We start from the raw sequence: 22,776 nt of genomic DNA on the forward strand, positions 1-22,776 counted from the left end.
GATTGCCCATGGGAATGTGCTGCCCAGGGAGGTGGTGGAGTCGCCATCGCTGGAGACGTTCAAGAGGAGGCTGGATGAGGCACTTAGTGCCATGGCTGAGTTGATTGCTCAGGGCTGGGTGATAGGTTGGACTGGATGATCTTGGAGGTCTCTTCCAACCTGGTTGATTCTATGATTCTGTGATCTCTAAGGTCCCTTCCAACCTAAGCCATTCTATGATAAGACATGAAATTACATACTTTAATCTCCCTCACAGGCAATTTCAGAAGGGAAGGAACAGAGCAGTTTTATTAAGAACTTTTGCCACAATTCATTATAATCCAGATTTTTAATTTTCCAAGATAACAATTATGTTGAGAAAGACCTTCAAAGATAATAGAAGTGTTGCTGAAAAGGAACTGAGTAGAATATCTTAAAACCTGATACACTTCAAAGTCATTATTGAATCATATAATAAATCCACAATTAACGCAAGTTAAGATGCATTGTAAAAGCTGTTGAACACTGGCTTTCATATCTAAGAAATCTACAATACCTAACTGCTACGTTCTGTTTGATTTCAGGGATATAGGATGGCATCATCAGAGGGTTAAAGAAAAATCATGACAATAAGTGATTAAAAAAAAAAAAAGAAGAAGAAAAGATAAAAGGTAATTTGAAAATACTATCTTCCAAGAAGAAACAATGTCTTTAATCACGTGGAAAGAGTGGAAAGAACTCCAGAAAACATGGTGTCCTCAGCAGTAAGAAATCATTGGATCAATATTTGATATATATTATGGGAGCAAGAAAAGATCACTCTGCGATTGTCATTTCCATAACCTCACCTGTGGGAAGAAGTCACTCTGTTTTTAAGGAGTCTGTGTTCATTGCCAAATGCTTCTGCAACAAAACCAGACTCAAGCAAAATGCACAAAGTCCAAAGCAGAGCGTATTTTATAAGATGACATTTAAAAGTTTAGGTATGCATTAGTAAATTATCAGCTTCTGTGTCCACAAATCCATCTGAAATGCATGACTGAGATGCATGCACTATAGGAATGCCAGCACTAAATCAGAATTAAATGAGTAACTTAAACTAAACAACATAGTCAATTAGTTCCTTTCTATTTTGTGTCATTCTAAGCAGGCCACATCCAGCTGTTACAGTCCTAATTGTTTGACATGTTCCTTTCCGAGTGTTTTTTCTGCCACAGGTGTGTGTACATCTGTGTACAGTGACTTCATTCAGTCAGTGTATGCTCCCCTTTGCTGTATCTATGTGCTGGTTAATGAGATTTCCTTCCCTGCTTCTCACTTTTGCTTTCTTACTGCATGAAAATCTACCAGAAATCCTAGCACAGGAGTTGGCTGAAAAGAATCCAGCTTACTTTGGTGGGACTATTTCTCCCATTTGAGGGCTGAGAGAGGGCAAACCTCATGAAATTCAATAAGGACAAGTGCAGAGACATGTATCAAGGGAGGAATAACAGCAGGCACCAGTGCAGACTAGGGACCATCCTGCTGGAAAGCAGCTCCATGGAGAAATACCTTGGAGTCCTAGGGGACAGCAAGTTATCCATGGGACAGCAATGTGCACTTGCAGCCAAAGGGCCAATGGCATCCTGGGGTACATCAAGAAAAGTGTGTCCAGCAAGTCTAGGGAGGTTCTCCTCCCCTTCTACTCTGCCCTGGTGAGACCACACTTGGAATACTGTGTCTTCTCTGCTATGAAGAAATACTGAGAGACCTGGGGCTGTTTAGTCTGGAGAAGAAAAGGCTGAAAGGGGATCTTATCAATTGTCTGTAAATATCTGAGGGGTGGGTGTCAGGATGAAGTTGCCAAATACTTTTCAGTGGTGCCCAGTGACAGGACAAGGAATAATGAGCCAGAACACAGGAGGTTCCACCTCTGCATGAGAAGCTTCTTTACAGTGAGGGCAACGGAGCAGGCTGCCCAGAGAGGTTGTGGAGGTTCCTTCTCAAAACCTGCCTGGGTGCGTTCCTGTCTGGCCTGCCCTAGGTGATCCTGCTTTGGCAGGGGGATTGGACTCTATCTCTGGAGGTCCCTTGCAACCTCTAACATCCTGTAACTCTGACAGCTTTTTCTGCAAGCAGAGTGTGGCAGCGTTTGCAGTGCCTTTTACTATGACGGTGGCAGAAGCTCCATAGCAACAGCATGTTTGAATTCCTACCGGAACAACAACGCTCCTGTACTGTCTAACAGGAAAATTGGTTTTTGATAGATATAATCACAGTTATCTGGTTTGTGTTCTAAAGAATTTATTCTGATTAAGGGAATAAAGTTTGAACTGAAAAAGCTGTGTTTATTTGTCCATTGTTAGTACAAGGTTTCACTGTTCCCAGCTTTATTGGAGTTTAGAATGATAACATTTCTTTGGTGCTAAGAAGCTGGAAGTTTTGGCTCCCTTCACCTGTAATTCACTAATATACAAACATGGGCAAAACCTGTTTGTAGGGTTTGTGCAGATATTTCCTGAAATAATTAATTTCTCTTGTAGAAACTGTGATCCTTTTCTTTACAAGCACCCACTTCAAAAGTGTCTGCACTCACTTAACACTGTCCAAGAAAAGCTTTTCACAAAGTACACACAAACAAACTGAAAGAGATTAGATAAAAAGCAACCAAATGACTGGGCACAATTATATGCAATATAACTATTAATACACATTTTTAAGGCTAAAACCACCATGGATATACTGTTGTACACCTGATACTACCACTTACAGCCAATACTAAGAGGCTCTAAAATGAAACTTAAGTATTTCACTGCTCATGGCCTGTAGCATGATCCATTAGAAAGAACATGATACCTGATTTGACATGTGAAATCCAAGGCAGAAGCACAAACAGATCATAGTCACTTCATTGCTTTGTATCTTTGTATTCATTTTGATCCCTATTTTATGTAGCCCAACGACATTTATGATTTAGATACAATTCTAATGGTTCCTCTATGCTAGGAAGAATGCAGACCATATCCCCCACCAGTAGAAAAAAGGCACATTGGCTCCAAGCAGGTAACTGTACTCCCACTGCATGGGAAGTCAGGCTGATGAAAATTGCACAGATCTCCTACTGAACAGGCAAAGTTTTGTTTCAAAGCTTCATGGTTATTCACATGATTAAATGATGACAGCTTTAGTGACTCAACACCATAAACCAGGATGAATGCTGCTGACCAGATGATCTCTGGGCTCCAAAAGGATTATCTCCATTGCTGTACTAGCAGATTAAGCTGCTTGCCAACCATCTCTAACTTATTACCCACAACTCACAAATTCAGTGCTACTTTACATTTGAGCCTGCCAACCCAGGAGAAGTTGTTAAAATTCAGGAGTTGCCAATTCTAACAAATGGGCAAACTCAAAGTCCAAACCTGTGCAACTCATTAACTGCTCCTGTAAGCATTCAGCATAGGTCAGGATCTGTTGTACTATGTTTGAGTGTATAATGAATACATGGATAGACACTTGTCCTCTGGGAAAAGTGGGGATCTGAAATGTCACAGACATATACAGAGAGTAAAATAAGCACACAATATACTTTTTTTGCATATACACAGAAATACAAGCACTTTCTATTTACTCCACAAAGCTTTCAGCTTCTGACTGCTGGGGTTGGGACTGTCAGCTCTGAGCTGGCTGAAACAGAAGCAGCTGCAAATCTGCCTCCTTTATCAGGACATCCACAGAGGCGTAAGGCTGGCAGGTTTGACATTCATAGCATTGGCAGGAAAAACTGACAGCAAGGCAGGGAAAGAGAAAGACTCCACCTACACAAGAGTCCCAAAGGGAAACTACACTTGAGGGAAAAAAAGAGCTGGCTGAATTTCAAAGTCAAAAGGGTTTTAAACTCAGTCAAAAACAGAGACTCAGTCCATTACTGCTGCTACTAAGTTCCAGCTGGAAACCACAATCCATCAGCTTGAGACCCCAGCACTGTCCAACACACCAAGCAGAAAGATGCCAGTAGAACCCTGTTAGCTGAACACCTCTTTTACCCCACTACAACTGGTAGCACTGACTTTACTCACTTACTTTACTCACTAGCAGAGCCTGAGTAGGACCAGCTGTTGGCAACTGCAGAAAATTCTTCTCATAGTCCATTTTTTTCCTTATGATTTCACACACTGTGTGTCTGCACCACACTTTTCAGTAAGGAAGCTGAGTTCTTGCTCTCTGCCCAACACAAGTGCAATTACTTCCTCATCAATCTAATATTCCATGCCTAGGTTCAGTAGCTCTGTAGTACTGACTAAACATTCATCTTTCTGCACCCAGAAACAGATATTCACAATTCTCTAACTCTGCATATTTAAATTCTTTCAACTGGAAGTTATTTTCAGTTGCAGTTTAGGTTATGTCTCCTAGAAATGTGACAATAATAGTATTTGATTCTACACTGATCTGTACTTACAGTAGAAACAGGGCCATTTAACAAATACACTTATAAAATGAATCCAAGTCCTCATTAACATATGGGGAGTGGAGACAACCTGAGATGCAACAGTTAAGATTAAAAAAAAAAAAAAAAAAAAAAGCCAGGACAAATCAGATTCTCAGAAGTTGCCTTAATTTTTACACCACAGAAATATCAGGACTCAGTATTAATTTTCATATCTTTATTCAACAAAGGAGAGGAGGGAAAGGTGGAAGACCAAACACATGAGAAAGACATGGAGAGAAATTAAAACAATTTAGGAGCACAGTTTGAGAAGATAACAAAACAGTAGCCTTTTAAGGAAAAATATTCACAGGCATCAATAATAAGAAACTAGGGCAGGGAGTGGGAAGAAACTAAGTAAACTCAAGAACAACAACAAAAAAATGTACCTGCAACTCATAAACTTCTAAACCTATTCTAATGACACATGGGAGTTTTCAATTCCAATTATCCCAGATATTTATCTGTCAAAATAAGCTGGAAGTAATAAGTGAATAAATAACTTCCAGAAGCTTCCAAATCAGTAACTAGGCAAAAAACTTTTGTCTAAAGGTGCCACCATATACTTGTGTTCAGCTATGCTTGCAGCACCACTTACAAACACTCACACAGAAACAGTAGCAATATGCAATATTCAAAATTTAGTCCTTGGGTGATGGTTTGTTTGTGGGGTGGGTTTTGGTTTTTTGGTTTTCTTTTTTTGTCAGCTACTATGATCTTCAGCAAGTAGATACAGCCTGAACAGACACAATATAATAAGCTTTCCCAAATACTTTTTTACCCCAACAAAAGGGCTGTATTTACAGGTTCATGACCTGTATGTCTCAGAGGGGAACTTGCCCAGGAAAGCTGCTTCCAGCAGAAATGTCAAAATAACAGAGAAGGCAAATAAGGATTAGCTGCCACCCTGTGGAACGAAAGCACATCTGCACCGATAAAACCTCTTCTCTCATACTGCAGGGAGAAATGGAAGGAAAACAACGTGTCCTTTGAAATAGGAGAAAATAAATGAGAGCAAAAAAAAAAAAAGATATCAAAGAAATAATAAACAATTTTCTTTAATGATGTTCGATAAAGAGAATGCAGAAAGATACCTAGAAAGAGTCTAGGTAACAAAGCAAGCACAGCATGGGATTAGGATGCCTTAAGGTTTCTACATTTAAGTCATTACACTGCAGCAAGTGACCAAACTTTTAATAACTCTACAAAGCACTAGTGAAAGAATTCAAGCTCCCTCTCTCCAAAACCCCCAGTAACCCAGTCATTTAACATCACTGTGCTTCAGGGGATGGGTGAAAACAAGACAGTGTCAGGAAAACCCTTTTCCAAAACACATGCTAGTTCCAGACTGCCCACTGTCATCAAATAGACTGAACAGCATCAGAGGCAGGAAACTGGACTTGGTTTGGGCTGCCTTTTTCTATTTTCCCTTTTCTGAGGTAATGGCCTTTGAGCAATACAGTGGCTCCACTGATCAGCTACTATATTCTTATGTCAACTATAGAATGGTTACCACAGCTGGCTTTCACAAAAATTGTCTTTTAAATGCAGTTTAAGTTGTTTTTAATTCAAGATATTCATTGCCCCAAATTAGTAAGTGATAGCAGCAATGTTGTAGTGTCTATTCAGTTCTTAGATTCCCCAATAAGAAGTAGGAAAAAGCAAGCTTGGAAAATTCTGTGACTTCGCTTTGGATAAACTCCTATCTAGCACATTTCTTCATTAAATCCACATTAAGTGATGATAGCAGAGCTTTATGCTGGCAGAGATAGCCATTCACTAAGTACGAGGCTTAGTCGTGAGTGTCCATTCCTACCTCCCTCAAAATATATTTAATTACATTCTTCTAATGTAATACGTGCTCTTGGGATCTCAACTACATCAGGGCAATCCACAACTTGCAGCTGAAATTTAGCACCTGCCTGAAAGCAGGTTGTTTATTCCATATGATGGAAAAATACAACAGAACCTTTTTTTTTTTCCCTCCTTTTTTCTTTTCTTTTATTTCCCCTGAAGTCTGATAATGAAAAATCCCCAGTCCTACTCTAAATTCTACTTCTGATATGTCCTGGACCTTTCTTCAGTCTGTAAGTCTCCAGATAAAAGACCTCAGAAAGAATCTCAATCTCGTTATGTTCCTATTAGAATTTGCAAGTATTTTTGAGATGCAAGGTCAGAGACTCTATGTAGCTCTTGCTGCTTCCTCTACAATCTTCTGGCATATCACAAAGGTCTTTTCCAACCTTAATGATTCTACGACTCTGTATCAGCCACTCCTCTGTGTTCTGAGCAAACTCAGTAAGGGTACACTCTGCCCCATCACTCAGGTCATTAATGAAGATGTTCAATAGAACTAGACCCAGTATTGAACCCTGGAATATGCTGCTAGCTACTGCCCTCAGACTTCCTGGAACTGATCACCACCCTGTGTACTTGGTCATTCAGTCAGGTTTTTATCCACTTCACTGTTTGCTCATCCAGCTGATACTTCATCAGCTTGTAATAAAAATCTTAAGAAGCAATGCAAAAATCTCTTGTATGATTAAGAAAGAAAAAGTCAGTGGGTATTTTTTGTTTGTTTGTTTTTCTGAAAAGCCTGCACCGTTAATTAGGTTGTGGACAAAATAAAAATGATCAAAAAAAAAAAAATCAGAAACAAAAAAAGGATAAAGGAAAAAAAGAAAGAAAGAACAGGGGGGAAAAAGGAAGGTATAAAAAGAAAAAAAAAAGGCAGCATAGAACCTGCCTATTCTTCAGAATGTTAACTCTGTTGCCATGGTCACAAATTACTGTTAGATACATCTGTATTTTTAGATGAAAATTGCTTCTATTTTCACAGATTATAGATCAAATCGAAAGAAACTGCTTATTATTACTAGGAAATACTACAAAATTCAGAGTATAAACTAGGACAACATTGCTGAATGAACAAACAAACAGAAACTGATTAATTGTAAAAGGGAAGAAATAAATCATGTACTTTGCCATTTGCAGAGTTGCCTTCTGCAGCTAGAAAATGGTTTGCAGAGACAACAAAAAGATTCAAGGGCATTTATTTGCTAACACTCTTGTCTCAGCAAGCCTCACTGGAAAGTGACTCAATTAGAAAGCCCAGCAAGGTTAAATAGCCTTTTTGGTCAGGGGTTAACTGCATTATTGCTTCCTACTTCTCCAAAAGAGCCTCCACCCGGCCTCCACCCACATTTTAAGCAGGACCTTCATTCACATACAGGAAGTATTGATGTTCAACCTGCCGTAATTCAGCTGTCACCAGCCAAGTCTCTGCTGGCTCACCTACAGCGCTCGGATGTTGTGCTTCTGCCCTCTGGTGGACAAAAAGCAATTTGCAGCCCTCCCTGTGCCTTACAGCCTCTAGTCAGCACTGCGCTAACAGGAACTCTGTCAAGTAAACGTTGCATCAAACATCCACGACATTTGAGAAATATTCTAACAGGGGAGTCAAAAGTGAGGAGTCTATCAACTCAGTGCTTTCCCAGAAAGGCAGCAGCATGAATCCAAAAGGTTTGTATTCAATCCTAGGTTAGGATAGTTTACCTCCTGATTTTATAGATCACACACAAAAAAAAAAAAAATCCACTTGCTTTCTTTGTGGTAGGTTAGTAAACATTAATTATGATATTAAAAAGGTTCCCTTATTTGTAAAAATTTTATATGCTTTCCACCCAGCCTGACTGTTCCACCTGACCTGTCATAAAGAAGAGTTTTTCCATCTTTGGTCACTCACTCTAGCAATGTATTTCTATTTCTGCTGCAAAACTCTTGGATAGTCTCAGGCAGTTTTCTATTACAGATCACTTGAACTCTTGCTCCTTTAGAGTTCACTCACTTTTGCAGCCTTCCCAGAAATGTTATTTCTAGCATTACTTGGCTAAACAGAGACAGAACGCTCCAGTGTGGATATTTCAGCCAGAACCCACTGCAAGGAAAGGGAAACACATCAAACTATGCTACTGGCAATAGGTGCTCAGATTCCACCTGGGAATCCAGCTGTAGGTCTTGTTGTACAAGTCACTGTATGATTCTAGGTCATAGGATTTAATAATGGAAATGGGGTAAATTTCAGCTCTAAAACAAAGTATTTTTCATGTTTCCACAGTCAGTAAAATGGAAGTAGTCCTTTGCTTAAAAGGAGGAAATGTAAGAAACATAATGGGGTTATGAAAGGATAGAAGCCAAGAAACAGAACAAGGAAGTAACAGTTTGCTCCCAAATGGGCTGTGAACCTCAACTGAGCTGCAAAATTGCAGAAGAAAAAAGAAAAAAAAATAAATTTGACAATGGTTCTTTTCATTTCATAGTATTTTGACTCCAGCACTGGCAATTCTGACATTGAGGGTCAGGATTCTGCACACAGCTGTGCATACAAGTATAGCAACATCCAGCATTTGGTTCAGCCAGAAATGTAGGCTTTGGAAAGGGGTGTGTGTAGGTAATTTTCCAGATGAAGGTGTCCCCTGGAGCTCCTGGCTGGTGCTTCCACAGTATAACACATCTACTACAAATGATGTGAGATACTTGATATTCACCTGGTCCTCCCTGCAGATCAACTGCTGGCTGAGGTAAAATTCAAACTTTTTCATACTGAAGTGATAAAAGATTCAAGAATCCCAAAGCATGTAGCTCAAGCTCATCTTAGAGCCAAGACACAGAATAAGAGGTGTAGCAAAAGAGAAATCAGGCTCTAATCTGTAGAGTAGTGTTGCTTGAGGATCAGAAAGTCAACAGTACTTCCTGGAGAACTATGTACTATACACAGCCCATTTTCCACTCTTAATTCTATCTCACAAGACAGGTTCTTAGCAGCTGTGCAGGTTTACTGTCTTCCTTTTCTGTTTGAACCCATTGTTCTCACAAGTTACTCCCCACACCTCCCTTAAGGCCTCTTCTGAAGCCTGTAGCCTTCTTAACAATACCTATAAATAACCTAACACTGAGTTACATTTGTGTTGCTTTCTAATAGTGCCAAATTCCAGATGAAACCTGCCCAGGAACCCTTTCTACTCAGTAGTACTAAAGGTCATCCCCATACAGCATAAGCATTTCTGCTCAATTCAACAGCTGCTGTCAAGCATACACTTCCCAGTTACCATGCAAGCCTCCTTGATATGATGCTATGTACAAATCACAGAATCAGCAGAGTATTCCATAGTCAGCCCACTTCCCTCCTAAGGCACTATATTTCTTGCTGATTAAGATGGTAAAGAAGAAAGAACAAGTTCTGGAAAGTCAGGGTCCTCTAGAAACCTTGCTTTGCAAGGCAGAAATGACTTGGCTGTATACTGAGGGAGTCATATTTCCAAGAGGGATGTATAAAAAGAAAGCCCAGCGGTGGAAAAAGAGAATGAATGGAACTCCATTACTAAAATGGAGGAAAGGGCAGCTGCCCCAGAAAAAAATTTGCAATTTTAGGGACACCAGCACCTCTCTCTCTAGCACACCCTCTACCCACCAGGGAAGTTAATCTAGTCTACAAGAAATCAGAGCCCTCAGACTCAAAAACATAAGCTTGCAGAATCAGAAAATTGATGAAGAACAGTAAGAAATTAAGATGTTTAGTTTGAGTGTAAGGTTGACAACCTGACAGCAGTCTCTATATTTTCCTGTTACTTACCCAGTATGAAGGATACACCCAAGCAAGAAAACTTTGTTTGTTTGATGCAGCAAATCATTAAGTTTCTGAGAAAGGAAACTGCATTTCACTGTTTCCTTTTCCAACAGCAGAACACTGACTCACAGTGTTACGAAGCATGAAAGTACAACATTTCTTTCCAAAAGGCAGTCATGGCTTCACTTTGTATTTCATGGTAGAGACATTTTAAGACAATTTTTAGGCACACCAAGTTCGACACACAAGTACTACCACCTCTCCACCCAACTTCAGGGATCATTTTCTCTCTGTGCCCAGGCGTATTAGCAAAGGGGTATAAACACTGAACACAATAGGTTCAGCTGCTAGGGGAAGATTTAACTGTTTGTTTAATTGCACAATGAAGCCCATGGATGATACTGAAGAGAAACTACATTCCAGCATTTCCTGCTGAAAACACTGACCAGCTGATAAAAGCATTTTATCAAAACAGCACATTCAGCATTCTCCTTTGCAAGAGAATTTCTGTGTAAGACCACACCAACCAATGCAGAGCTACATCTAGAATCTCTCTAAGAGATCACGCGGGAGGTCGGCAGATCTGCAGAGGCTTTGATCAAGCAGAGCACAATCCAGCAGTCACATTTGCACTGGAAGAAGAAAACAGCATCCATGCTAAGATATTGTTCTTGCTCTGGGTTAAGTTCTGCTGCTTGACATCAGCTTCAGATCACACACTAGATGATAGTCCCTGACAACTCTACTCCAGACTCTCTCTTGCAACCACATTTAACTCCCCTGTACAACAAAAGCCAGAGTATGACTGACCTGTACTTACCTATAGGCTAATGACATCAACCACCAACACTAAATAAAAGATACTTAGCATAGGACATGGCTCAGAAAGATAAAGGTAAACCCAACAGAGGCTTCAGAAATTCTTCCTGTGCTTCAAAGCAGGAAGAGTTACTATAAATGAACTGATTCTAGAAAACATTCTGCAAAGTCTGTCAGAAAACAGGGTAATCCAACATTATTGCAACAAACACAGAGGAAAGGGCATGAAGATCAGCATAAGGGCTTCCAAATAAAGCCAATGGTTTGCTATGGAAATGTTTAAAGAGAACAAAACAAAACAACAAACCAACCCAAACAAAACCCAACAACAACAAAAAACCAAACCAAACAAACCCAAACCATTTCAAGATATGTGACCATGGAGATGCTTGGTTTATAGTAAATAATTCTTCTATCCTGTTCAGTACAGTAAAATCTAGGACAGTAATTCTTCCTAACTTATCTTCCACACAACCAGTAAAGATTTTTATCACTTCTGTGGAGAGAGGAATTTCCTTTGGAAATAAAGAATTCTTACTCCAGGACATGACTTTGCACCTACTCGTGAGATATGCACACAATGCTTGCTAATAGACTTAAAAGAATGAAACACTTGGGTTTCTTCATGAAGGTCAAGATTCAAAGCCAAATCAAGGATTTCCTACTGACTTCTTCTGGCTAAGGCCTTGTGGACAGGATGCAAGTTTCTGACATGGGCTGTCAAGGCTTAAATTTTAGAATCTACAAATAAAACTAACTGGTTTCCTGACATACGGAGTCAATTCCTAATCTGCCATCAAAGCAATAGAAACAAGAAAAACTTCAGTTCTAAACTTCAAGTTCACAGACTTTTGAAGGACTGCTCTTCAGGACAGAAATATTTGTGGAACATTACATGCAGAAGTGCTTCAATACATTATCAACAGCAAAATACTGGGCTCTGTGAAGAATCCACTGTAATTTCAGAAATGTGATATCCAAAAATGCAGGCAAACAAAAGCGCCTGCACCTAGACCTAAGAAAGGTCTTTAGCAGGGAAAGAAAAACCAGGTTCCTTTGAAAACAATAAAGATTAAGACTAAGATTAAGACCATCAAGACCCAGACAACCACTGCAATTTCACCCCTGCAATTCATATTCTGTATTCAATGCAGTTCTGTCCCAAGTATTACCACTTGAGTCTCAGGACATTGATAAATGTGGCAAAGAGACAGAAAATTTGTGCAAGGGCTGCAGCAGGATAAAGCAAGAGGACTGATGAGTCACAGTATCACAATACTCCCTGCCTTTTATTCTCCCATAAATGGAATGCTGGATTAGTGGAATTTGTGTATCAGCTATTCATCAGTTCTCATGGTCTGAGGACTGGATCTCCTAAAACTGAGTGATAAGGGCTTCTGAAATTCTCAAGTATGCCTGCAGATTATATTGAGCCAGATATTCCCCTGTCATCTGCTACAATGAAACAATTTGCCCATGATAACAAGCATCAGGGTGACACAGAGTTCAATCTCTAAACAGCAAAGCAAAAGTCTCCTTGCCAACTTTTCCCACTGCATGGGGCTCATCTCACTCTGATGCTCTCACAAGATTCAAGGGGAACAACAGCATCCGAAATAAAATTCAAGCAGCTTCAAAATAAGCCAAAACCTCACAGATACCCAACTTTCCTTCTTAATGGTTAACTCTTGCAGATACCTGTATCTACTTCATTACACATGCACATAACAGTGCATCTCCTTCATTACTCAGTTTTTCAATCATCTCCCCTCACCCTCCAGAAGAAATAAAACCCAATCTCTTCATCTTCCAGTACTTGTAATGGGAACCTAGCATATTCCCACGAGCTAGTCCTTTATGTTCAAAAGCACACAGCATTATTTCAGTCACCTTCTCCAAGGGGATGGACATGACAGGTATGATCCGTTCTTAAGGAGGATGAATCATGGTGGGCACTTCTTAACAACACACAGCTGCAGAAGAATACCCCAAGCAAGATAAGACATTTTAGGGAGCCACCCACCCCTGTGGAACTCCAGTATCTACTATTGTTCCAGCTTCTGTGCAACAGATGTCTCTAACCCTAGTCCGTTCTTCCAGCAAAGACTGTCCCCAGCTAGGGTTATACAGTGGGAATTCCAAAGCAACAGGCTATGTACAGACATATCAGCATTCCCTCCAATAGAGAGATGAAAAGGAGAAAATTCCTGAGGACGTATATCCTCTACTCCATTTTCTGAATCCCAGCCTCTCCCTTGCCTTGGAATGAGCTCTACAAAGCAGTATCTGTTATGTACATGAATCTCAGCTCCCTTCCTTTGGGGAGTTTCCCCTCAAAAGTGACAGGCAAATCCCGGAACACAGACAGGTGCTGGGGAGGGGGAGGTTCTCCTTAGGATGACTCGCCAGAAGCAGGAGAGCCTGCAGCTTTCTTCTTAGGACGGGCTTTCACACTTCTTACTGGAAGCTGGGGAGAAAGGAAACAATGAATCATAGCTCAGTTTAACACCTAAATGTCTAACAGAAAGATACAAGAAAGCAGAGGGAAAATAGGTCAAAACAACTACTACAGGATGGCCCTATTCACATTATCCATTGTTTCAAAAAGGCTATTTAACCTATCCATTTGGTTTTGGTTAGTAAAAAAAAAAAAATCCCTCCTAAGCATTACCGTCAAACAGCAACCACAAGAGGAATACATTCTAAAACAGGACAAGTGTGATAGTAAAATCAAAGTCAGCTGTCTCAACAGAAGAGGAGACATAGTGATATTTCTAACTGGTGACATTCACATAACACTTCACTGCTAGAACTTTTCTGCCTCTTGACTGTCGCCCCAAATGCTGTTCTCTGAAAGAGGTTGAAACATTATGAACTAGTTTGCACGCTTTACTATAGTGTCTTTCATTCTAGATAGTGGCCAGAAGAGCACATTTATGATCTATGATGCATTCAGTGCTTTCAGACAGTCACAGGAGATCTCAGTCAATGAACTCCTACAAGTCTTATATCTGAACCAAAGAACCAAACACATTCAGCATGAAACCTGATCAAGCTGCAAAGGGCTTTACTGTAATTTCTCCATTCAGTTAACAGCATAGAAAAGTCATTACTATCTTGTCATGATTTCACTTTAAAAACTCCTCACTTGGAAGCTTGGAATACATTTTTTTGTTTCACTGCTCCTGTCTAATATATTAGAGAAAAAACGCAGCTCAGAAGTAAGCCTTGGGAATTCAAAACAAGACCCAGACCAATTTAAAATGCATGTTTACATATACATGTCCATCCTTGGAGATACTCAAAAGCAGTCTGGACATGGTTCTGGGAAACTGGCTCTAGATAGCCTTGCTTGAGCAGTGGGGTTCAACCAGCTGATCTCTAGCAGTCCCCTCCAACCTCAATTATCCTTTGATTCTGCTTCAAAGAGTACTTAATCACATGCAAAAGTGTCCTGCACACTGTAAAATCAGGTTAACAGTACAACTCAGAATGATGCTCTAAGCAATAACTTTCCTCCAAATTATTTAATATTTAGCTTGGAAAGCCTGACAATATAAGTAGTCATATAGCACTCTTTATCTTACATAGAAATAAAAAATAAAATTAGGAGCCCAAGCTGAATCAAGCAAACAGGATCTCAACTTCATGAAAAGGGAGAAGCAATTTATCAAATACAAATCAAACCACAATAAACATTCAACTAAGAGTCAAAATCTGGAAAGCAGTTACTTCAAAAAGTGTATTCTCCAGACTGTGAAGCTAAAATGGCTCTTGGACACAACTGTATTTCTTTTCCTGTAATGCTTGCTTTAATAATAAGATTACAGGCAGCTCATGTCCCATCCTGGATCATCACATGGACATACAGAGAGGACAGCTCAACAATGACTAGTTACCCAAACTTCAAGACAAAAGCCCAGGGTAGGGAAAAGCAGGGGGGGCAGCAGGTGGTGGGGAGGGGGAAATGACATGTTTCCCATATCCAATATGCAGAAGTCCAGGAAGGCCTAAGAGGGTACAGAACTGTTGCATTTTAGATGAGGAGAAAGCAGCTGTCTCAGGGGTTAAACGTCACAACAGTATTATATATTCAGACTGTAACAGAAAAGAAAGAGGTGATACAGTCAACAAAATGTTAAAAATATTTAATGCCCTGCCCTTCAACAAAAAACCTGAATGAAAGCAAAGCTGGGTCCTGGCTTATGACAGAGGCTTAGAGGCAAAATAAAGATACAAAAGCTAGAGACTAGTATTGCAACTAGACAGGAAGCCCTCTGACACTGAACTCAACTAGCAAAGACTTAGTCCAACAAAGCTTTTAAAGGCATCGAGACTGTGAAGCCAGAGCCTTCCAACAAAGCTCACAAATCAATTTCTGTCCTGGAAAAAATTCACACACCAGCTCACCTCAGTTTTCAACACCTTCTTAGGAGTTTTGAGACTCTGGGTACGTTTAGGAAGTTTGTCTCCTGCATCTTCATCTGATGGGTCTGCTCTAGTCTCTGACAGAGTTCCATTAGACCTCTGTGTCACACTGCTCTCCTCTCCAGAGGAGTAACAGGAAGCTAAGGAATAAAAGAGAAAAAATCTAAAGTAGCCTATCCTGAAGGACCCTGTGAAAGGGAAATGTCAACAATCTCAAAGAATAATAATACAAAAGGTACAGAGATGCTTTAGTAGATGGGAAGGGACTAGGGAAGACAATGCAACTTCTTCCAGATAAGGCATCTTGGAGTCCTGAGATCCAGTGCATGAAAAGTCTAGTCCTCCCCTCCTGGTTCACCATACAAGGCCTTGTTCAATGGCCCAGCAGAGGTGTTCTGTACCTGAATCCTCAATGGTTTCAAGAAGACCCCCACCAGAGGGGTGCAGTTGTGGCTCATGGCTTCGCATATGCACAGTATCTTCATCCCGGATCAGAGTGAGATCCTGCATGCTGAAACTTCGTAGCTTCTCAGACAAAACTCCCTGGCCCTAAGAGGACACAAAAATTAGGGTCAGGAGCACTTTGCCTTCATGAAGATCTGCTCATATGAGATCATTCAGAAGAAGGTGCCCTACTGCCCACTGAAGTAGTCTGAAAAAAAACCCAGACAACAACAAAACACAAAAAACAGAGAAGGGAAAAAGAAAAGTATAATCCCAAGACTAACGGGGAAGAGGTTAAAGCAAAATTCATTCCCCTCTCCCTCCACTTTTCTTAAGTCAAAGGATGGGGTTAACTGCAAAGCAAACTGTAGGAAAGGAAAAGTAGATTGGTGCTAACAAGTACCAGCATCCCTAACAGACCCACAGCATGAACTGCTAGCACATAAAGCTAAAGTGCTGGGAAATTCCTGAATGTTAGGAAGATGTTGCATTACCTTTGCAGCTGCAGTAACTGCTGCATTGGCAGCAAGGTTTAACCCTCTCTTGCCAACTCGCATCATGGTTTCATAGCTCTTGTCACGAGCCTGAGTAATGTATTCATCGATTTCCTGGGAAGGCAATGAGGAACACAGCATTTAGCTCCTCCTTACTAACATGATCAAAATTTTCCCACCCTTAAAAGCCCAAAGCTCATCTGGACACTTTTCTCCAGGCTACAGCATCACCTGTCATTGATCACTGATTACTTAATTGCAGTTTCTGCAAATGCAACTTTTACTTAACATGTGCTATTTCCAAGTGGTAACAACTGAAACAAAGCAGCTGCTTATACTGGCAACATGAATAAACCATCATGGCTACAGAACGTGCTGCTCCCATCCTGATTCAAAGAGCTTAACTACTGACAGAGACTGTAAATGATCATGACACTGGGTTAGCCAAACATGCTTTCTAAGCATTAGGCAAACTACTGGCTACATTACAATCTTCAGTAAGCTGCAGTATGACATCATTGTCAGAGACAGAATCATTCTACATCCACTAATGTCAGCACAAGCATGATTCACACATTTCAGGGGTTATTGTGGCATAACTGAATCAGAAGTCAGTCAGGTCCCAGACAGGTCAGTACTTTCTAACAACAAACGAGTACCTTCTCCTTATTGGAGAGCGTTGGGTGCACAAACTTCCTGTAGAGGACACTGGAGCCCTTGGTGTAAGGGGAGAGCAGCCAAATCACAAATGCGATTTTCAGCTCGAAATAAAAGGGAAACCTGAGAGAAAGAGGGAAGAAAAAAAAGAGACAGAAAGAGGAAGATGGAGAGCTGGAATCAAGATCAGCACAGAGACAGATGGAGATAACTGGCAGAAAGCAGCATAGGCAGAAAGAGCAGAGGCAAGATAAAGGCTCAGAAACAAAAGAATTGATGTATCAGGTCAGAATAGCAGAACCCTGTTTGGAATCCTAGGACATACCTTCTTCGAGTTTCATTTAGTCTTTCATCCATAGCCATGAACACTCCATAAACAGGGCATCTCTCAGCCCTGCAAACACACCAAATTACAATCTGATAGCTACTCTCCTCATTCTGAAGTTTGTTCAGAGACTGGATGCTAACAATACATTAGTTTCTCTCTCATTTTCAAAAGTTTTAAACTATGTATCTCAATAAATCTCAAGCTCCTGCTAAGGCTGGTGGCACAGTTTCCAAAACTTTGACTCAAAAGGAGTATTGGTGTAAATGAAAAAGAGCAGGCAGCATGAAAGTCTTTTCTCTAACCCTCACCCAATAAAGTCGCTGGAAAGGTACAGCAACAAAGATTGAAACAAGTAAATGCAAACTTTCTACTGTCTCTGTTAGCAGTAAAAGACTTCTGTTTGCAGTGGTCCATTTTGAGTACATGAACAAAGCTCTCATCTTTTCAGATCTTTGTCTGCTTTTCAGAGTTAACGTAGGAAGAGGCAAAACTGCTGAACACTTCTGTAAGGCATGTGTAGCCATGTCATGCTTCTTTAAAAGACACAACTCCCAACAAGCACTCTTTCAGAGATGTATGTAAAGCTAAACTAAAGCAATGAAGAAACTCAAAATACCCTGTTCCAAAGGTTCAGAAGAAGACATGTAATAATGAGTTGTCATTTTTGAAGGCCTACATATTTCCAAGCATAACACAACATGAAAAACATTAAGAATCTGCTTCCTGACTCCACTCCACCTCACCCCTGCTAGCAGAAGAGAATTTCATCATACAGAACACCACTCAGACTACAGACACGTATGATCTGCTCCTCCATACAACAAGCTTGCAGGGCAAAACAGGTCCCTTATGTCTACCTTTTTAAAAGTGTCTTTTAGACCAACATTTTTTAAACTTTAGCAGCCCACACTAACAGCTTCTGTTATGAATGGAATAAGATCTTCTCACAGATGCTGTATATTTATCCCAATTGTTTGCAAGTACAGGCGATGACATGTCTAAGACAGCAGCTACTACCCACAATATCAAAAAACCAAGAGAGTCTTGACAGAGATTGAAAACTCCTGAAGGAGAAGCAGTTTGTTCTTAGCATCCTAACACTACTCCCTTCTTAAAAACAAACAAACAAACAACAAGAAAAACCATGCTGCCTAGGAACTCACCAAGAAAGAACAATGTCTGTAAGTGTTTCTGCGGTGGTGAAAAAGGCAAACACAATCCAGTACATCATCCACTTCACCTGCAAAAGAGCAGTCACTCAATGGACATCCAGCAGAGCCCAGAAAAAAAGCAAAACGTCTTCTCAGTAAAAATGACTCGGCACCTTCACACAGTAAGAAGAATTCAACAAGAAGGCATCCAAAATCAGCAGTAGAGAAGGTCACACACCAAATGGTACATTAGAGTTTGGGAAAACATGCAGGATTAACGACCTCTAAAAAGATAAATGCACACGGATACAGTGCTGAACACATGCCCTGTAGCAATAGCATGATGCAACAGTGTTAAAGTCACAAATAAGCTGAAAAGACTAAGTGGTTCACTTCAGGAAGTTAGAATCTTTCATATATGATTACTGTAATATACATATATAGAGAGACAGATATACACACAAAAGTTTAGCTTCAACTGTAGCCCTATATTTGCATGGAATGATAGGATCTGGAAAGCATCTCTGAAGATCATGGGCTGAAAAAGAAAACCACCACCAAAACCCAATGCATTTTGTTACAACTCATTCTTTGCCTCAATCATTACCCCCAGAAATTCCAGGAGCAATTCTCCTTTTAAATAAAGGCTCAGTAAGAGAGGTAAGAAAGCAAAGAACATACCACACCAAACTTACCTTCTTCTCTAAAGGTTACTATGTGTACTTGGTGCCATGATGGTATATCTCTAACTATCTCCATACCCTCTTGACATCTTTCTCTGGAAGCATTTCTTTCAAAGCAAATATAAATTAATCTCCCCTAACACATGCTTACACTTGGCTACTTAACAGTAAGTCTCTTAGGTACAGACCTAACTATTCCTCAAGAGGAATCAGATGAATTATAAAAATTGATACCTAAAAATTTCCAGTAGCAGAACAGCCGGCATTTTATAAAGGAAACTGTCAGTTTTCTACATTGTTAAAAAGATAAAAGTAAGTAGTAGGTAAATGGAACGAGGAAGTCATCTTTGCTCAAAGCATTTTGGCATTCTTACTGTCATCAAGAATGGGAAAGGAGAACTAAACTGAATCAAGGAAATTCCATATATTAAATCCATATATTAATACCATCTATTAAAATTACATGAACGGTTTAGTGACAGTCCTTCTTATAACAACAAATATTCTCCCAAATTTGCACATGTTGGAAATTTTTGTAATCTGTTGTTGAAAGACACAACTCTCTAAAGAGTCCAACAAAATTATGCTGCCTCCAATCCCTTTAACACAGTGGTTTTGAAGATAGTGGTTAGTTGCCCAAATTATTTCCACTTTATTGTGCAATTTTTTTCACAATGGAAAGCAGCAAAACTTGTATTTTATGGTGCTCTCCTGTCCTTTTGGTTTTCAGTTTTTCCTCTTTGTATCATCAGTTTAGGACTAGATGGCATTCACCAACTTCTAAAGCAACCTTATGAAACAAATGGTTAACTCTTCAATGCTGTGGCATAAATCAGTTCATGTGACTAATATATTCAAAGTGGTAAACAGGGGTCCTAAGGTGAGAGATTTCAGAGAAGCTACACACTGGTAAACCTTACTTTAGTATTAGGCAAAATGAAGGCAATAATAATAAAAGCAATTAGCAGATACATAGGTATATAGAACATAAGGTGTAATGTTATTGTTTTGCAGAAAAGAATTAATCACACAAACACAGAAGAATTCTTAGTAAGTAAGCTCTTACTATAGTGCTTCCCTTTGAAAATATGCAGCACAGCATTCAAGTTTTCCACTGACTTTTCACATGAGAAGGTTGAATAGACCTTGCCCCCCTTTCGTGTGTTTAACAAAATTATTTTTTCCCCATCTGTTGAAAAGAAAGAAGCCCTCCAAACATAAGTGAATTAGGCAGATAACAGTCCAACATCTAAATGCTTACTTCTGATGTACTTCTCTCAAGGAGAAATCATTTGTATATAAGATCAGTTTTAGCATTTCAAATACATTTTCTTGAACCACCTTCAGCATTTTCACTGAAAATAAAAGCAGAAGACAGTTTTCTGCTGCAGCCGTCCAAAACTATCTACATCAAGAAAACTGCATCAATGAAGCATTAAGCAAAAGCCAAAAATGAATGCCATAGTTTTCCACATCAGCCCTAGTGGGACTTACAACCAGGGGATTAGTCAATGTAATTAAGACAACTTTATGATACTCAAGTATTGTATCCAATTTCTTTTCCATCACCAAATTAGGGAAGTCCTACAGCAATTTGGGTAACATCTACCCAAAGAAAACCAGATCAGTACAATGTTTAGATACTGTGTTTCCTTGCAGAGTGTATATACCTAAACACAGGAAATAAGCAAATTTTTACTGTAAAGAATGCCTACAAATTGAAAGGCTCCACATTCACTGGGTCTTTGAGCTCCAGAACAAGCATGTTATAGGCTGTTTTAAAACCTGAAGTGTTTTTTTTTCCCCCCTTCAAGTTCTCAACAAAATGTAAAGCTTTGAAATCTGAGTCTGCCTTAAAGTCAATATAAATTCTGTAACTGGAATACAACCATTCTGTGACAGACACTCACTCATGAGACAGAATAAAATCTGGTATAAAAAATACGCACTCCATGCAACAAATGAAGGTCATGGAGAACTGGAAGGAAAATCAGAGAAGACAATAGTGCTGTGATAGTATTTTATACATAACTTGAAGGTAACTATGATGTCACAGGATCATATGATTGATTATTCAGATAGCTTCTTCTGTGTTTATTTTGTGACTGTTTTCAGTTTCTAATATTATTACTAATAAATGTCGAAGTTCAGTAAGACTAAGCTTTATCAGTCACTCAAAACACTGCATTGGTTATTAATGACTCCAAAACACTCCAATTTTCACTTTTGTGCTGAGACCAGTATTAAAAAAAAAATCTGCAAACACCTCAGCCAGATGTGGTTTGTTAAGCTGCACACTATGAGCAGGCCCCTCACCTCAGCTAGCATCTCCTTCAAAAATCCAGTGGCCTGAATTTTAAGACAACACACACAAAAGGCCTAGGCAATTCTAGAGGACTGAAGCAGCATGAGATGGAAAAAAAAAGACTATATCCTGCAGTACTTATTGTGGAGGTCTCATTTTGCAACGAGCAAACAGAGCCAGGTGGATGAAGAGTCTTGGGCTGCACCTCAAAGCAATATTGACAAGTTACATCCTATTCACCCACGTAACCTGTTACCTCTCTTCTCCATTGGGTTATTCCTTGCTCTAGATAAACAGAAACTCATTCCACTTACAGACCAAACTGTTCTTGTCTCCATTGATCAGCTTAAAACACCCCTTCTGTAAGAAGGCAAGGCAGAACACCATATCCCTAAAAACCATTTGGTATTTTAAGGTAACTATAAAAATAGCACAGAGACAGAGAAGGGGAAACGATTCCAGAAAGGGATGAGGATGCAGTCTTGATCAACAGAAAACACTTCACAAGCAAGGTTGATAGGAAGACACAAACGAAGGGAGATTACTCAGCCTTTCGGAAGAAAACAAAAATAGTACCGGAAAAGCTGTAAAAGAACAAGGAGTAAGAATAAAGTTAGAGGAAAGAACTTGTCCTGACTTTCAGATGTTTCCAGACTGCGGTGTTTGCCTGCTCATCCTTCCTCATTCAGCGTTTCCTGAGGAAAAACTGCCCATGTTTATGGTGTGAACCCTCCCATTTCATTGAGCTCCCTTCCTCGGCAACTTCCCCCGAGGCTGCTGGGGCCGAGACTCAGGGGGTCTGGCCGACCCGACCTCCCTGCGGAACCCGAGCCGTAGCCTCAGGGCCGGGCTGCAGTTTGCAGGGCAGCCCCGAGGGGCAGGGCGGGCGCGGTGCCGGCAGGCAGGGCCGTACTCACGTATTCCTTCACGTTTTTCGTCTTCACGGCCTTGTAGGAGGAGTACGCGGGGTACAGGGTGCCGAAGATCAGCCTGCAAGAAGAACAGACCTCTCAGCGCCTCGCGGCGTCCCACACTGCCGACTGCCCCTGCTCGGACCTCCCCAGCACCTCCCGGTCAGACGCCGGTCCTCCATGCTCGCCCCAGGCAGGGCTCGGCCGCCCCCACCGCGGCACCACCCTTGGGCCGCGCTCGGACCGCCGCAGCCTGCGCGGCCCCGCAGGTACACGGCCGCAGCCGCCTGTAAAACAGCAACCGTCCTACAGCCGCCCCTCCCCGAGGCGTGGGGTCCCGCGAGGCAGAACCGGCGGCACTGCTGCGGCCCCGCATCCCCCGCTACATATCAGGGCGCCCCCACCGGGGCCGGGCCCTACACCTCCCTCCGCCTTGACCGCCCGCACTCACACCACGAGACGAGAGATGATCCAGGACACCAT

General features: G+C 40.6%; 1 protein-coding gene across 3 annotated transcripts; it reads right to left on the bottom strand.

Moving 5' to 3' along the window:
- Positions 1 to 13,284: 13,284 nt before the first annotated feature.
- Positions 13,285 to 22,776, bottom strand: REEP2 (receptor accessory protein 2). 3 transcript variants are annotated; one of them, XM_054389062.1, is made up of 8 exons: positions 22,745 to 22,776; positions 22,300 to 22,372; positions 18,407 to 18,483; positions 16,918 to 17,038; positions 16,259 to 16,372; positions 15,722 to 15,863; positions 15,303 to 15,439; positions 13,285 to 13,359 (listed from the first exon to the last, which is right to left on the bottom strand). In XM_054389062.1, exons 1-8 carry the CDS (start codon positions 22,774 to 22,776, stop codon positions 13,285 to 13,287), a joined length of 771 nt encoding a protein of 256 aa, XP_054245037.1. The 3 variants fall into 3 exon arrangements, with proteins under 3 accessions (XP_054245037.1, XP_054245036.1, XP_054245038.1); XM_054389061.1 differs by having other exon boundaries at positions 15,722 to 15,869; XM_054389063.1 differs by lacking the exons at positions 15,303 to 15,439; positions 15,722 to 15,863.

The sequence above is a fragment of the Indicator indicator genome, chromosome 18, assembly GCF_027791375.1.
Source record: "Indicator indicator isolate 239-I01 chromosome 18, UM_Iind_1.1, whole genome shotgun sequence".
Taxonomy (NCBI): Eukaryota; Metazoa; Chordata; class Aves; order Piciformes; family Indicatoridae; genus Indicator; species Indicator indicator.

Coding starts and splice junctions, on each gene's coding strand:
- REEP2 (XM_054389061.1), bottom strand. CDS start 22,776: ATGGTGTCCTGGATCATCTCTCGTCTCGTGGT. Junction 17,039..18,406: donor ACAGACATTGTTCTTTCTTG/GTGAGTTCCTAG, acceptor TCTTTCTCTCAG/GTTTCCCTTTTATTTCGAGC. Junction 13,360..15,302: donor AGAAGGTGTTGAAAACTGAG/GTGAGCTGGTGT, acceptor CTTTCTCCCCAG/CTTCCAGTAAGAAGTGTGAA.